The 17,547-nt window shown below is 43.9% G+C and overlaps 1 protein-coding gene across 2 annotated transcripts in view; it reads right to left on the bottom strand.

Annotated features, from left to right (window-relative positions):
- Window positions 1–376: 376 nt before the first annotated feature.
- Window positions 377–17,547, bottom strand: part of SEMA6A (semaphorin 6A) — a 125,804-nt gene continuing 108,633 nt past the window's right edge. The window contains exon 18 of one of the 2 annotated variants that reach the window (XM_079783191.1): window positions 377–3,531. In XM_079783191.1, coding sequence (XP_079639317.1) covers window positions 2,336–3,531 — 1,196 coding nt within the window. In that variant the 3' untranslated portion in view covers window positions 377–2,335. The remainder of the gene's footprint in view (window positions 3,532–17,547) is intronic. The other variant, XM_079783190.1, reaches the window with a different exon arrangement.

Genomic DNA, 17,547 nt, shown 5'->3' with positions numbered 1-17,547 from the left:
ACCCCAAACAACAGCAAAACGGCAAGAGATGTTTGGGACAAAAGGTTGTGCGGGCAACCTTGCCACACACCTAGGTCTCTCTCGGATGAAGGAGGCGTCGCGTTTTTACCAGCCAACTAGAAATTGCCCCAAATTGTCTTTTTAGAAAGTTTTTCTTTAAAGACCAAACTAACCCCAGGTCAAACTGGAAATAAAAAGACAAAGAGACCACCAAATATGTTTAACTGTTTAAAACAACAACCAGAAATGCTCACGGTTTACAGTGTGTTGACAGTCTTTTGTTCACGGTCAACACAAGTCCCTTCGGTGTGCCTGCGCCAATGAAAACCAAGGGGAAAACACCCACCCACCCCACCCTCTACAAACCAGAACAACAAAAAGAAGAAACTTAAAAATTTTAAACATCTTTTGCCCCAGTCAAGGTTTTTGCAGCATCCATTGTAGTTGGCCTTGTACTTGGGAGTTACTCATTAATCTCAGCAGGGACCAGCCTGCCTGTATCTATTTCCATGTCATTTCTTTGTGTGCATGGCTTGCACGCGCGGAGCACACGGCTTGGAGACGCCTCCCAGATGCCTGCCCAACTGCACACGGCGTGTCCTCCAGCCAGTGGACCTGGCAGAAATAAGGACTGGGACTTCAGTCCTTTCTCTGCTGGCAGATGAGGGTATTACCATGTTGAAATGATCTGAGAGTCTAAGGGAAGCAGGGAGCTCTAGAGGGAGAGAAGGGATTTGCCACCCACAACACTCGGGTCCACGTTGATCAGCACGGCCCAAGGGTGGTTGGAGTTGGCACGACTAGAAGGAGGTGTGTACTGGAGGGTGTTGTGCGCCCAGCTTTCCCAGGCCGTGAGATTCTAAGCATCACCACTGCATTCTTCTTCTATCTGCTGGACGGCTAATCCTCCAGAGGACTGGAGTGGGGTGAGGCAAGGGTTAAATAAATATCTCTATTTCAAAAGGAGGGAAAAGTTTATCATAAATGACAGTTTACAAGTGTACACAACTCAGGGTGTAAGGCACAAATTTACATGTGGAAAACAGGCTATTCACAGATGTAACCCCACGAAAAACCTGTGTGATCAAACCATTAATTTATGCAAGGTAGCAGCCAGCGTAGTAATTAGTTCACACCGTTGGTGGATTTTGTTTGCTGTCTCACATGCAAGGCGAAATGAGATGGCGTGTCACAAGCTGGTGCCTTCGCAAGAAAGTAGGAACCACTGACAAAGCCATGTTGGCAGCAATGAGGCATGGCTGTGCCATTCTAGACGTTCCTCTCCTGGTTGCTTTAGAAGTTAGGATCTGGAAGGACTTTTAAACCGATTACTTTTTTGCATGTTATAGCACAGAGATTTCACCAGCACATTAACTGGTAGATTTAAATAAACACTCCCCTCTTAACTTTCTCCTTTAGCTAGAGATCAGACAGTCCAAACACAAAGCTCAGATTCCAGCTCCAACTTATTTACTCAGTGAATTTATTGTAAAAATAAAGAAACTCAATTATTCCAGTTAATGGATTTCACGTTAAATAGTGTAACGCCAAGGGGCTTTCTGAAGAGCTGTTCATAGGGCAGTGTGTGGAAGAGTCCATTCCTTAAGGAAAAACAAAGGGTGAACAATAAATAAAGTTACTTGCGTTAACGGTCACGTTATTTCATTAAAAGAGAGGAGCAGAAATCTATGACATAGTTGCCCAACATGGCATTAACCTGCTAGAACAGAAAGCTGTAACACTGGTGGGCATTTCACAGTATCTGCGCATAGTAAACTTCTGCCATTGTTAAAAGTCTGAGTTAGAATTATCAATGAATTCCTTTGTCTTTTTAACTTGCATGATTTAAAAAAAAAAAAAAATCTATTTGTGTTTTGCAAGTTGGAACGCTAGCCGACCTTGGCAGCGCCCTGTGCAGTCCCGGACAAAATCCTGCAATTGCTGTTCACCTCTGTGTGAGTGTCTGTGTGTGAGTGTCTGTGTGTGAGTGTGTGTCTTTCTCTCTGTGTCCGTGCGCACATGTGCACACGTGTGGGCGTGGGTGGGTATGTGCTTTTGGCTCATGTTTGTGATGATAATTTAAGTCTTTCGTGAGTACGACCTGTAGCGGGGCGTGGGGGGAGAGTGAAGGAAGAGAATGGAGGTGAGTCCCGCGTCGCAAACCTTCACCAAACCGCGTGGGCCACTTGGCGAGTCCCCCCCACAATCCCAGAGGCCCAGCGTCCGGGCGCTGCGCGGCCCTCTCGGTCTGGTGTGCACTCAGGCAGCGGAGAACCGCGCGGGCGCAGCGCGCCTCGCCTTTCCTGCCGGCTCGACACCTGACCATCCCCTCGGATTATGTACACGCATCGTTGGGCTTCATGGATGTGGAAAGGGGGGCAAAGGTAGGTTTGGGGGGTACGTCCGGCTTTAGCGAGGGGGTGCGCTTCAGCCCCGACCTGGTCAATGAATTGTAGGCGTTGAGGCTGGGCTGCCTCGAAACAGTCACTGCCGGACCCGCCGTCTGGGAGCCGTGCACCTGGATGGAGTCCACCCGCTGCGGGGCGGGGGGCGGGTTGTCTCCCCGGCCAAAGCTCTGGTTTCTGGAGAGGTGCGAGGAATTGGAGGAGTTAGTATTGTTTCTTTTGAGAGTGGTGGCCTGGTGGCTTCTGGTGAGCGAGTTCGTGGGGTAGCTCCTCTTATAGTCAAGCCCGTAGGAGGAGGAGTGGTGCATCTCCAGCCGCTTGCTCAGGCCGCTCTGCGACAGGGAGGCTCCCGGGGGGCCCAGGGAGGCCTCCCGCTGGGGGACCTTGGGGGGCAGGCTGTCCAGGTTCTCCACCAGGTTCACCCCGTGGTTGGGACTCTTGCTGCTGAGATGTTCCTTGATGGTCTTATACTCCAGGGTGGCCGCCTGGTCCTCCAGGGCCATCTGGGCCACCTCGCTCATTTTGGGCTGGTCCACGTACTCGTGCTGGTAGCCCTGCTGCGTGATGGGCAGGACCACCACGCTGGGGATGTGGCTGGGGGAGGCCCGGAGGGGCAGGTCCGTGGGGATCACGGGGGAGCCCATGGGGGGCATGTCCTTCGTGCAGGCGTTGATGAGGTTCTGGTTTCTCTCCCACTCGCGGCTGCCGCGGCTGGGCTTGCGCTTCTGCTGCAGCGTGGGCGTGGACTCGGGCGTGGGCAGGGCCGCCAGGTCCAGGTGGTGCTGGTCGGCCTTGATGAGCATCTTGGCCGTGTTGCCCGGCGTGGCGAGCTTGCCGTTGTGCATGAGCGGCGTGAGGATGGCCTCCGGCTTCGGCTCTTTGGACTGGGTGTCCCCGAAGAGGCCGCTGAGCTTGGTGACGCTGCTCATGGAGCCCCTGCGCGAGTGGCTGAGCTCCTCCTTGCGCTGCGCCGAGGACCCGTCCTTGCGCCGGTGATCGCAGACGCAGTAGACCACGATGCCGGAGAACACGGCCCCCATGACAAACGCCAGGATGACCGCAATGGCCAGGAGGGTGACAGGAACGAGCTGGTCCTGGCCTTTGAGGTAACTCTCGCGAATCACTCCTGCAACAGACATCGCACGTGGTGTTAAGAAAGGAAAGGACACCGCGAAGCCTACTTCGGTGCGGCAGTCACCCTGTTAATTAATAACGGGAATAAGTGACAATAGCACCTCAGCATAACTTGTCTTCCAGGCGCAGCTTGCCAAGCATTAACTAATTAATCCTTCCCCAAGGCCTCCCCCGCCCCCCCCCACCCCATGAAGTATGTAAATAGACTTTCTTTGTTGCCTTCTTTGTGCTCCGAAGAAAAGTGCTTCTCCCTCTCAAGTACTCGCTCTTTCTACTTGGCTTCACTCCGTGGAAGATGGCAGTTTTGTCATTTCCAAAATTCAACCCTTTCCCCCCTCTTCATCTTTTCTCAGTCTTCCCCTCAAAGAAGTGGGATAAGCGAGGTATTTTGAGTCAGGGGAAGAGGCAGCCATTCTACCCACGGTAAAGGAACAAACTGCACAATACTTGAGGCTTCCCGGGTCTTTTCTGATGACTTTTTGGTGGGCACGAGGGCCTCTATCTGGAGAAAAGCTACATCTATTTGTCTTTCAAGCAACTGGAGGAAAGTGTGTCATTTGCAGTGAAAGAAAATAGCTAAAGCTCACAGATTACAAATGTGTGCTCATTTTGCATCATCTTCAAACAAACAAAAATCCCCACGCACACCCAAATTCAGGTAAATGTGCTGAATATCTGAGTTAAGCTCTTCCCTTACTTGAACTAAAAGGATGGTTAGAAAAGGAGGGACCATTTGGGGCCCCGGCGTGGGTTTGAGAAGTGTCATGTCTCACTATGATGGCCGGAGTTTGCGGCCACGGTGAGATTCTTCAGTAGAGCGAATCTCTTCCATTTAATAAAAATGACGTCACCACACCCGTCGGTAAACTTACACTACATTAACCAAGACTCCGTGTTTCTGAGGAAAGTTGCTGTCCCTGTTCCTGCTTAATCAGCCACCAAGCTGAGCGACTCTAATCAAATGCAAACACCGAAGCTCTTATTATTTAATGCCAAGTGAGAATACACATCACCATCGTCAGATCTTAAGTGCTTGATGCGGTAGCTAAAAAATAAAACCTCAAATACTTCAATTCCTGCCTCTGGAGAGTGAAAGAACATGAATACATTACAGGCACCGCTCGCTCGCTCCGGCTGAGGAAATGTAAACATTGTTCCTATTATGGAAACTGATAGTAAGACCGAACATGTACCTTTTCTGGTCCCAGGAGGCACATTTTTCATCTACTAAATCAACTCTTTCTGGAATATGTTTAATGTATTTTCCTGGCAGATATCAGTGGCACAGAATTAGAATGAAACGAAATAAAAATCTCCACTGTTTCCCAAAATCCACAACATGCAACCATTACATTTCTGCTGAAATGCTTTGTTATGTCACAGCTGGGACCGTGAAGAAACGCAGCTTTGCCTTGGGGCTTTTCTGGTAAAATATTTTGATTAGTGGAGTGATGGTCTTAAAACTCAGAAACTTTAGCCTGAGATGATACATTCTCTTTTCTTTCTAAACTGTCCTCCTCCCCTCAATTTTGACATCACGGTTGCTATGGAAAGGATGGTCCAGTGACAAAGGATTGTGACTTCAGGTGGGGAATACATAGAAGCAGCAGATATCTCTTGTGAAAGAGTCTGTGACTAAACAAATGTCCTTGGTAACAAAGGGCAGGGGAGGCAATTCACCCCAGGGAAAGTGTATGTAAGATGGTAAGACAGTGAATAATTTCCAAATGGGACACTTTTCAAATATTTCTAGATTTAGCTTCATGAACTTTTAAGGGGTAGAAAAGGAGAAGCAAAAAGCCAGCAGGAAATTCAGCTATTCCTCACACCTTTTATGTTGTGGAACTCCCCAAACAGTGGGGTGTCTCTGTGTTCAAATATGTTTTAATACCCAGTCACCCAAGGATCTGTGCTAATGAAAATTTCTTCCTGAAATTTGCATTTCCTTGTTGTAATGCTAAAACAGCACTGCTTTTCTTCCCATTTTGATTGTGTATGGGGTTCTATGGAACATCATTTCTAACCACCTACATATAATGCTACAAAAATGTAAGCTGTGAATAAAATGGACTTAAGTTCCCTCGCTGACTTGGTGATCTCAGTGGGGCTAGACCACTGATGGGGACACCAGGTAATGTTTTTCATAGCAAAGGGTACTTTATGAATCCCTTTCAGGCAAGCATATCTTTGGGGGCCGTGTCTTCCCAATAAATGCATACTCATAATCGGTAGCTATCTACAGTCGCCTTTGGAATGAATATTACAATTTAAATTGCCCTCTCAGCTGAAGAGGAACATGAAAGAATAAGGCTAGAGCAGGCCACCTTTTCCATTCATTGTTTAATTGGGAATACTGCAAACGTTTCAAGTGTGTTATTGCTTCTTTACTTTCAGCTCCCATTCTTCCTTTCATATCTGAAGGTCCACTTCTATCTTAGACTCGTGGAAACCATTTGCTCTTTCACTGGGAAAAACTTTTTTGAGCGAATGACTTTGGGTTCAGGTTTTTGGTTGTTAACAAATCAAGCAGGGTCTGACCTTCGAGAAAAATGATGTGTCAGACAGTTCCCCCTTGTCTCATTTTGTTATGTAAATAGTGCCCTTAAAAACCTTTCTGTATCTCTTCAGCTTTGATATCGACCATGAAGCAGGTGGCTTCCCTCATCTGTTTGTGCAAATTCAGAAACTCCACGCCAAAGTTAGGAACAGTCAGAGATTTAAGTTGAAAGTGCAGTCAAGAAGTTAAAAGTTCTTTTTGGAAAATGCCTTCTAAACATGAAGCTTTTTGCCTATATCATGAAAAGGGGCAAAGGGGCGTTCATGGAAATGATTAAATCATCTCTGTGCCATTGGAATCTTAGGCCTATGCTTACTGCTGGGTGGCCTCTAGCGAGTGACTTAACGTCTCTGGACCGCAGTTTTTTCATCTGTAATGTGGGGTTAGCACACCTAATTTTAATGCCTTAGTGGGTTGTTGCAAGAATCAAATGAAATAATGAATAAGAAAGAACTTAGATGCTGTAGTTTGCTGGACAAATCTAAAAGTCAAGCCACCAAAGGGAAGTGGTGGGTTAGTACCTCACCACCGGCTCAAGACCAATAGTCCCAGCTGCTCCATTTGGTTTCATTGGCTATGGCTCTCCTGGGGCGAGGGGGCAGGCATGTTCTTCCAGCCCCAAACCTTGTGCTGTCCAAATGTTGCCAAAGGATGATATGTTGAGACAACATAAGATAACACTGCCTATTGGTGCTGAATTTTTAAGTAAATAAAACAACAAAAGTGGGCAATGTTCAGCAAAATAGTGATTACAGTTAGATTCCTTGAGGACAGGGACTGAACTCTATACGGATGTACCACCCTCACCATTCCCAGGGCTCTTAGGCACATAATAAAGGATTATTAAATAAATGAGTTTGCAGTGCGTTGTTGAGACATTTTAAAGTGGACTTCTAAACTTGGTGGGTCATCTTTGGAGTGACTATAACCTTGCTTCTGAAGTCACAAAAATGTATCTCCAATTATGTAACAGAATATAATCATACTAGCATCCATTAGACAAAAGGAATCTATAAAGCTGCTCAGTATTTGTTCAAAATAATGAAACTATTTTAAAAATGAAAAGAAAATTCCTCCTGGGATAATTCCAAGAGATGAGGGTCAATGGGTTATTTGTAACAACTGAGTGTTCAGATAGAACTGAATAATTCAAAACAAATGCATCTGGGCAATGGTCACGGGCAGCCCTGGGGAAGAGGAAGGCCCTTTGTATGGTGGGTGGTAGACTCCCTCCCCATAGACTCCATCAAAGTTGAGCTTCTTTACCAGCTCCTGGGTTTTTTTATGCTCACCAATTGAAAATGGGACATTAGTAATGAAAACATTTTCTGAAAAATCCTTTGCATTGATTCATTAACCACAAGCTATTTCTCACCAGTCATGAAGTGCTAAATGGTTTATTCTTTCCACCTTCCTACTGCAGGAAGCAAGGCACACAATGGCTTAGAGATTTCTCTGAAATCATGCCTAAATTGGCAGAACCGAGAAAGAATAGAATCTCCACTGTTATGTTTTTTTTTTCCTGAGGTGAGAGAGTTTTGAGATGCTGGAAGAAGGTCTCAGAGGAGCAGTTAAAGGGTTTTAGAGGTTGAAGTGATGAAAAGATTGTGAACAACCCCGCCCTCCAGGCCCTGCAATATGTAATTCAAAATAAGAACAATTATAAGCTGTAAAATAAGAGGAAGTCTAACACAGTTCTGATTTTTCCTATGATGGCCATGTCAATGCATTTTGAAATTTCAAACATCAAGTTCTTTAGGAATGGCTCCTGGCAGCCCTGCCTGCAGGTTCTCTCCAACTTCCTGGCCTGCGGGGAGCACAGCACCAGGCTCTGCACAGTGACCTCAGGGAAGGGGCGCTCCTAACCAGGGGCGGATTGTGATGTTCTTGGAGCCTTTCCTGTCACTCCCCTGGTGTCATCAGGACCCCAAGCATCTTTGGGACTGTCTCCAGCAAACATTTGCTGAGCATGGACTAAGGCACTGTGCTAGGTGCTGGGGGGGCAAAGGTGAAGGAGACACAACCCTGTGATCCAGGAGGGGAGAAGGAGGCAGGTGCTCACACAGGAACTACATCCAAAGTGTGCAAGTATCATGAGATACATCGCTTCTACTTCAACATGGGCAAAGGCTTTGTGTAGGAGGTGGCATTCGAGCTAAGTCTGAAGAATGCATAGGACGTCATCCCGGCGGGGTGGCTCAGCTGGGTGGAGTGTCGTCCCATACATCAAAAGAGTTGTGGGTTCCATTCCTGATTAGGGTACATACCTAGGTTGCGGGTTTCAATCCCCAGTCCGGCACATACGAGAGACAACTGATAGATGTTTCTCTCTCTCCTCTCACTCTTCTCTCTCTCTCTCTCTCTCTCTCTCTCTCTCTCTCTCTCTCTCTCTAAGATCAATGAACATATCCTCAGGTGAGGATTAAAAAAAAAATGAATGCATAGGATGTCAGCTGAAGAGAGAGCAATAAGAACAAGGCATGGAGGGAAAAGAGGAATGCTGTGCTCATTAATGGTGAAAGGTCTCATTCCCTTCCCGTCTCTTCTGCCCTAGGTGCCCAGAACTGTGCTGCGCTGTGACTCCTGGGCTTTCGCACAGGCTGCTCTCTGTCTGGAATATCCTTGCTCACCTTCTCCAAATCCCTCTGACTCGGTCAGCTCTTCCTCCAAGTGTCCTGAACTCTTTACTTCTCAATCCTAAAATCATCGCTCTGTGCTACTTGCTTTATGTTTATTTTTTCTCACCTAGGCTGCTGTAGGAGTGAGAGATTTACCACTGAGTCCCAGGCACAAAAGTGCCCAGTAAATATCTGTTAAATAAGTAGTTTAAGTGAATGAGTATTTGTGGAGGGAAAATAAGAGTGAGAGCTGAACACCATTTGGAAGCAGGCTGTGAAAGCCTTGAGTGACTAAAAAAGATATTTAGAAGACATGCCAGTTTTGGAAGGAAAGTTCTTGGTAAATTTGCCTGCAATTTCAAGGGTCTCTTTTCCAGGTTGAATCCATTATTGAAAAACTGGCTTCAAAGAGTCAATACCTTTGCATTAAAGCACAGCTAGTCTACTTGAATCTATTATTACTCTTTTTAAAACTAAAAGGGTCTTCAACTATACTTATCCCTTGCATACTACAGAAATAGGTGTAAATGTTATCTGTCCTTTCAAAAAATGAAGCAAAACAAACAAACAAAAACCCCACATAAAATCAATTGCATTTACTAAGCTAAATACCAGAGAAGAGCCCGCCCATCTGTCCCCAATTACCTGGCTAAGTATATGAGACCAGGGCAGCCAGTACCTCGAAATGGTTAAGTGCATACGCTCCCCTCAGTGTTCACGGGACGGCCTGATTCAGAGCTGCTGTGATATGATGGATGTGTCTGTCTCCATAGTGAAGTGATTAATAGGCATCTGTGTAAATCGGACCTGGTAGCCACAAAGACAACAAAGCCTCTCTGTGTCCTTTAGAAAAATCTGCAAAGGCAGCGAGGAGGATGGACATTTCCTCCACTGCGAGCCAGAGTGGGGTTCCGTGTTGGGTCTGCGAGCTCAGAAAGATGGCAAAACACCAAGAAAAGCCCTGGGGCAGGATCCCCTAAAATAGACTCTGGATTCTGCTTTATAGTAAGACAAACCTACAATTTCCTTGAAATCCTCATAACAACTTGGTTGAATGGAATCTAACAACCCAGTTTTTCTTGTTTGAAAATCTTATTGCATCCAAATGCCAGGCTTACAGTCCTGCAAGGCAGTATGAATGAACTAACCATGGGCCAAGCATCATGGCCGCTAACCACAGAGGGCCCGCTGTAATCCCCATTAGGGAGAGAAGAAAATAAATCGGGGGAAAAACCCTAACTGGAGACCGTTCAGCCTCCAAGCCACACCCCGCCCATGCGGATGGCCACACTGAAAGCGCAGTGGGAGCGTTCTGTGGTTATCTGGTCAGGAAGCAGCCTTCTTCTTGTCTTACGGGATAATGGGAACCAGATGGCTGAGGAATAAGCTGAAACGCCAGCAGCCATGGAAATGGGCTCAGAGTTTTATAACTCAAACTTTCCTTTTCCTTTTATTTTTGATATTTTCCCCCTCTGTGCCAACAGGAGGCTGAAGATTAGATGCTGGGAGGGGTCATGGTCTTCAAGATGATCAAGTTAATGACTGACCATGCCAACGTAAAAGCAGCTTTCTGGCTGCTTAATAACCTCAGCTCAGAAGCTATTTTTAAAATAATTTACATACTGCAGTAGTGCTTACTGTGTGGTTGACTGCAAATGGACCCGCTTCCAGTTCTATCACCTTTGAAACGGATGCATTTTGTTGTTGTTGGGAGGCCATCACAGGAAGAATGAGCATGAAACTCGTTTGACTTTATATTTTTTAGGAGAGAAACAGCTTCATTTCCCACTCTGTGCCAACAGGAGTGCTCAGTTCATTGTTCCTCCTCTGCTCCAGTGCTTTAGGTTTGGCGCTACCCTCAGTCCCGATGGGCGTGCTACCCCCAGAGCTGGGACTGAGGCTGGAGGGGAGTCATGATAAGTTAACTTTAAAAGCCAGGTCCTGGGATGTTGGTCTGTGGTTACATGTGTTGGAACTGTCACTGTCTTTGTAAAGGTAATGGTTATTTCAGATGGACAAAGTTTTAGTAATATTTGTATGGTTTGTTTCCCTCCTTTTAGAGGTTTTCTTTCTGATAACACTGGAAACCCAACATCTAAGTCATTTCTGAAACCAGACAAAGCATTTCTATTGTCCAGCTTCCTGGTCCCATCTTTTTCATTTGCTCTCTTACACGGCATCAAAGCGGCAAAATGGGGCAGAGGATTTCCTTAAAAAATTGTGAAATTTAGGTGATTCCTTGTATAATTTTCAGGCTTTCTTTTTTTTTTTTTTTTTTCTTTACAAAGCAAGGATAAAATAAATACGAGGAAATAGGTCTGTTTGAAAACTCCTAAAACTGACAGCTTAAACTTGCTAGAGGTATAGTTCTTAGGATCTAGGTCATAGATGAGGCTGGGTGTTAATGGTTTAGAACATAAACGTTGAGGTCATAAAGACCTGGGTTTAAGTCTTGGCTCTATAACTAACTGGTTGAGTGACCTTGGGTAAGTTACTCGATCTCTCTAAGTCCCAGAGGTGTTGGCTATGAGATAAGTGTTGTTGGAAGGATTAAATAGATTAAGTAAATGAATGCATATAAAGCACTTGTTGTTGGTAGGACATGTGTTAATGCTCAATTAATAATATAAGGGAAGTGTTTCTAGAATTTGTGACAAGTTAACTTGCCTTTGACAGGGTCCAAGATAGACTATTTTAATGCAACACTTTGGGAGGGTTTGTGTTAGCCAAGAGTGGAAAATAGGATTTAAAAATACAACAAAATCTTGGAGAGTGACTGTAAATAAGAAAGATAGTCCATAGCAACTGGGAAATTATTCTAAACCAGTGCTACTCAGCATCAGCATCACATGTAACTTGCTAGAACACAATTCCCCGGGTCCTACCCAGAGATAGAAGCTCTGGGGTTGGGATTCAGAATTTTGTGTTTTAATAAGGCCTCCAGATGACTCTTAATGTTCACAAAAGCTTGAGGAACACTGACATGAACAGTATTCCAGAAAATGCATCTACATCTTTAGCTTTAAAAAAGTCCAACCTCACACACCACTAAGGCAGTATATAAACAGAATTTACATGAATAAATGCAGTCTTGCTTGGTGTTGAAAGTATGAATCTTTGGTGATTCTCGTGTATGACAATTTCTTCACTGTGGTTACTTATTCTGATAAAGAACACAAAAATTGATGTGGTTGTATTGGAAAGGCAAATCCCTAACACCTCCCCTTGGTACCTGACAAAAGCTTGACACACAGCCTAAAATACCATGCCACTACTCCTGTAACAGAACCCAATTCGCTAGAGCCCAAAGCTGCTGGGAAAATGCCTGTGGTCTCTTTATCTGTCCCAGCGTGGAGACTCAGAGGGAAATTTCGGCTGCTCCCCATCTCTGTCACAGGGACCATCAGAGAGGTCCTAGCCTGGATCAGCCCAGTCAGGACTGGGTCCCAGGGAGAGAAGCAGCAGAATCTCACTATTGAATAGACCAAACAACTTTCTTTAAAGGCCTGCACCGCGTCACCTTGAAATCAACTCCACTCAAGCGACACACAGCCGTCAAACAACATTTCTCCCTATCTTTGCACGATTGGGCAAGAGAATAAGAAACTCAGAAAGATTATTTTTCTTTATATTTCTGGATCGAAGGAGGGACCTGAGTTCATGGTTCATTCCCCACGTTAAGGTCCTGCTTTATAATAATAAAAATGCCTAGCAAAACAGTGCACTCATCGGAGCTCAGTGCCTACAGATCTGCTGAGTTGAACTGAATCTGCAAATCCATAGGATTATATAAGACATTTTAAATTACATTAAATTTCTGCTGTGTGCTTTTAAATCATGGAGTGCAAGACCCATCAGCACTTAGGGTATATTTATTACCTCAACAAATGTCAGATGATTGTGTCCAGTGTTATCTATTATTTATGAATAACAAGAAGCTGTAAGACTAGAAATGACAAGCTTTAATATGTCCAAAAGGTTAGGCATAATGCGGTTTGCTGCCCTATAAATTTCTTGACATCATTTTCCCTCCTAATAAAGCACTGTCAGTGGTGACTACACTGAATTTCCATTATTTCTATGCAGTTCATCATGACTGCCCTGTCTTCAGCGAAGACGTGTAATTGCAGGCACATCTTGGAAAAAGAATGCGTCCTTTAGAAAAATATGAAATTTAAAAATAATTGGAGTGGGAAGTTCCTATTATCCCATTAAAAATGAATCTTTTTACAAGGACAGTTTTCAGGCTGTAGACTACCAAGAGCTGAAGAAATATTAATTAAGGATGACAAACCTTCACATTGCTCGTAATGAGTTTCCTGACACCGATTAAGATCCCGTCTACTGTGCATCCAATATGTTTGAATATCTTCAACTACACCTCACTAGCTTACTTCAGGGCCCCTCAGCGATTTAAGGTGCTCGGGAATTGACATCTGACGCGCTTCACAGGGATCCTGCCAGGCCTAAAGCACAGCCCCCTTGCTTTGCAGGACTTTCCCTATGACTTGCACAGCCTGTATCTCCCTGGGACCCGCACAAGAACACAGCTCTTCTGTCCTCTTTCTCTCTCTGGCAACCGCATGAATTATGTATTCTGAGCGACTCTTGCAGCTTCCGAGGCCATTCTCATGTATAATGTCAAGACAAGAGAAAATGTCCTTAGGAAATGTCCGGGTTTCCACTATTTTGCCTTGTTAGACTCCTTTGCCTATGGAGCAGTGAGGTGTGCGAAGTAAAACTTGTAACAACTCCCCCCTCCCCCCATTTTTTTTAACTCCAGGAAATGAGGCTATCAGAAAGTTTTATTACAAAGCTAATGTTATTTTTCCATTATTATACATGATTCTAAATACGAATGACTCTTCACAGTTTTACTATTAGGACAAAAAAAATGTTAGATGAACACAGTGCAGTTGAACCAATTAAAGAGCAAATTTTTAACTACACCAGATGTTCAGTTAATAAGATTGTGCCTAACCTCGTCCCTGTAGTCCTTGAAAGTCCCATTAGGCTGTCAGAAAACTTTGTCATCGTGGTGTGTGTTTGTGCATAAGATGGGAGAGGATGGAAATAAAGAGATTTTTCAGGAAAAGGGAGGGGACAAAGTGAATTCAAGTCAGTGATGATGTGGCTTGAAAAAGTGGCTGTGGAGCAAAAGTAAAAAGCACTTCTAGAAGGTGAATTGATTTTTTAAACACCCTGAGGTTTAAGTTGCTGATTTTAAAAGAAAAAATTCAAGTCGCCATAATCATAATTTAAGTCCATTTTTAAAAAAAGAAAAATGGTTGTTAGGTGAAAATAGGTTTCATTAGTTATCTCTAGAAAGAAAATTTAAATACTGGTGTGCAGATTCAGATAGACGGAGATGAAACCATTTTCTACATGGCTGACCAGACCACTTATTTTCTCTTCTACCCTTTCCATAATAATCTCATCAAGACCTTAGATAAATTCAGCAAGTCGTCAAGAGGACACAAAATTAATTAGATCAAATCAGCGTCTCTGCCCCAGCTGCTGGAAGAACAATTTCAGCCTCTACATGGGCTTCCAGTCCTCGTCCCTCCTCCCAGCACACACTCCCAGGGAAATCCCCACGTCATCTGTCTGAGAGCCCAGCTCCTGACCTCATAATATCATTCTCTTCAGTTTTTCAGAGAGAAGTCAGAGACTGCCAATACATTCCTTTCCCAGTAGGTGACAAAGAACTATTAATATGGAAAAAATAAATGGTGGCACCCTGGATTACAGTACCATTACTTTCTCAGTCTCCTTGGTTTCAGAATCTGTTCTGGATGAAAAGTCCGCCATGTGCCACGCACCCCAGTGTTTTAACTAAAGTGGCAGAGAAGCGCAAGGGAAGCTGGCTGGGCCTTTACCTAACATACTAGAGCTTTGAGCTTGGCCAGAGCTCTGCCAGGAAAATGCCAGGGATGTGCAGACACCTCAGACCCAAAACTGAAGCAAAATTTCATGTTCCAAGTTTATTGTGTATGTGTAATTAATAACCTAGAGCCTAAGGAAACTGAATAATCAATTTAATAAATGTCTATCACCTATCAGTCTCTGGATCTCTGTCTGGCCCTCTCCGACCTCCTTTTGTCCCTTTCTTTCCATCCATCTACCTCCCTATCCCCCACTGCCTGCAGATAAAGCCCAGAGCCTTTAGCATGGGGCTCCGTACTATCATTTCAACCTCAGTTCCCATTCTGGCCCTCTGTATACTTTATCACGTTCATCATAGCATGCTACTTGCCTCTTTATCATTATGCTCTGTACTTTAATCGCTTTGTGTCTTGGTCATGTCACTTATTTAACTTGGAATGTCCTTTCCCCTTTCCCCTCAAAACTTTGAAGACCTTACCTAGCCCTCAACTTGCAATGAGTTGCACCTCCATTTATCCTCTCTCAGCCCTTGGCCGGCCCTTCTTTCCTTTAATTCCTTTACTCTCAGACTTCACGCTGCCTCATTGGCTAGCCAGGAGGTCACGTGTGTGTATCGCCTGCTACACTGTAAGCTTCCTGGGTGCAGGGCTTATGTGTTGATTTCAGATCAGTGTGCACTGTAACACTCCGCATAAGGCTTATATACAGCAGACTTGTTGGATGTCTGCTGAGTGCATGAAGAGAGAAATGAAGGATGCTGTTTTGCTTTTCTTTTAGTGTTACTGTCACTACTATTAAATTATTATTTTGTAGTGCCTTTTGGATTCCAGTTCATCCCCTTTAGAGCCATGGAAATGAGAAATGGAAAAACAGAACAGCCACACAAAGAAGGAAAAAAAGATGATTAATATAATAGTTGATTAAAACCTGAGGTTAAATAAAATTAGAAAGAACCAAAAGTTTTAACAATGCCTTTGTTTAGGAATGGTTTGATTTCTGAGCCTCCCTTACTTAAAACTGACATTTAAAAGCTTGCTTTCAGTGATAATCAATTAAGTTATTATGTTTCAAACACATAACTTTTAGTGAAAAATTAAATATTTTTCACAGAATTAAATTTTTACTTTAATTCCTCTGATATGGGTTATTCTAAGGGTTAAAGAGCAAGTGTAATCTAGAGATTAGATCTTATATTCTCACTGAATAACTTAACAGGAACCTCTTCAATAGGATTGCCAGGCAGCAACTACATATAAAACACCTGGTTAAATTTCCACTTCAGATAAACAGTAATATTTTAGTATAAGTATGTCCCATTTAATATGTGGGACATACTTACACTAAAAAATTATTCATGGTTTACTAAGATTCAAATTTAACTGGGCAGTGTGTATTTTACCTAGCAATCCTACTCTCCTCCCCTCAAGTAATGTGCTTCTAATGATTCTTAGAAATATTCTTTAGACCCACTCTAAAGTTTTGGAGAGTAAAATAGTTTAACAGATAATAAAAATAGTTTAACAGATAATAAAAATAATACTAAACCTTTAAGGGCCAAGTATAGCATAATTTGCAAATAAAAAATACTAATGAACTGATTTCAAGAATTGTATTTTATTTTTTCATTATCAGCAACAACAGGCACTTAGGTACCAAATTTCTTGTGAGCTTTGAAGGATACCTTTCCTCTAACCCTCAAGAACAGAAATAAATGAACTCTAATTCAAAAGGGTTGTTGGAACACTCGCCATTGGTTTCCCATCTCTTGGTATCCTGGGCCCTAACCATGCATTCTCCTAACTGGTTCAGCTAATGGTCAAATTGTTGGGTGGGAGTCCAGCTCCTTGCCCTTCCCACTAGGCAGTCCTTCTCATCAGACAGAGCCCTTTCTCTGAATTCTCTAAGACTGTCCTGTTCAACCATCGCATTTAGAAATGGCTGTGATACTAAGTTTTACTTAAAAAAGCTATGCATGGGCTTAGTGGGGTGTGCGTGTTTTTAAATCAAGTTCAGACTGTTAAAAAAAAAAAAAAGGCCTGAGTTTGCCAGAATTTCTATAGCAATTTTAAATATGAACCCCATCCCAAACACCCCTCACTTTCTTCTTCCTGTCAAGTGATATATGGCTGTTATAACACTGGTGCTGCAGGGAAGGACTAAAGGGAAGGGGCTGAAAAACGGTTTCCAAGTCCTGTGTCCTTGATGTGTTTGGCCAAGTTGTCTAATACCTTTTTTTTTTAAATCTGCTGTGCACAGGTTTGCCTTCTTCACAAAGACAGTGGAGGTCGTAAAAGCTTTCTGGTGCATTTCCTAGTCTGTGTGTGCTTCATCCGTCTGGCGGGTTGATAGTTCTTGGACAGGAACTATGTCTATCTCTAGTATGGCCTCTACCTCCTTAATGGCATCCAACGCTGTGCTATGGAGCCAGGAATACATTTTGTCTGAGAAGCGTCAGAAAACATTTTTTTTTGTTATGGTGATAGTACTAAAGAAATGGCAGAGAAAATCGGATCCGAGTGAAGGAGTCCGGAAAAGAAGGGAAGCCGATTCCCCTTCCTTTATTACTGTCATCGGCAATAGTTTGCACAGAAAATTACCTACACATGACTTGAGGGGAGCTAAGAAATCACTTTCCTCATCGGGAGAACTGGGATGCTTTAAAATCCCCAACCCATGAGATTTTAAACATTGGAGTTCGTTAACATGGAAGAGTGATCAGGGCTAGGTTCTATTAGCAAATATACTCAAAGCTGGGATTCTAAGCTTGTTAATGAAGAAAGCTGGGCTCTAATGGTCTGGGACTCAGAATAGGTAAAGTTTGAATGGGAGAAGAGGGAAAGAAGGGTCAAGTGTAGGTTATTGCCAGGCCAAGGGATGCACTGTAACACAGGAGACCTTCCAGATATGAGGAAAGTAGCCCGAGCGCTAAGGGTAAACTCGCCCCCAG

Source organism: Cnephaeus nilssonii (assembly GCF_951640355.1).
Source record: "Cnephaeus nilssonii genome assembly, chromosome: 2".
NCBI lineage: Eukaryota > Metazoa > Chordata > Mammalia > Chiroptera > Vespertilionidae > Cnephaeus > Cnephaeus nilssonii.
The sequence above is the reverse complement of the archived record's forward strand: the minus strand, read 5'-3'. Positions and strand labels throughout refer to the sequence as shown.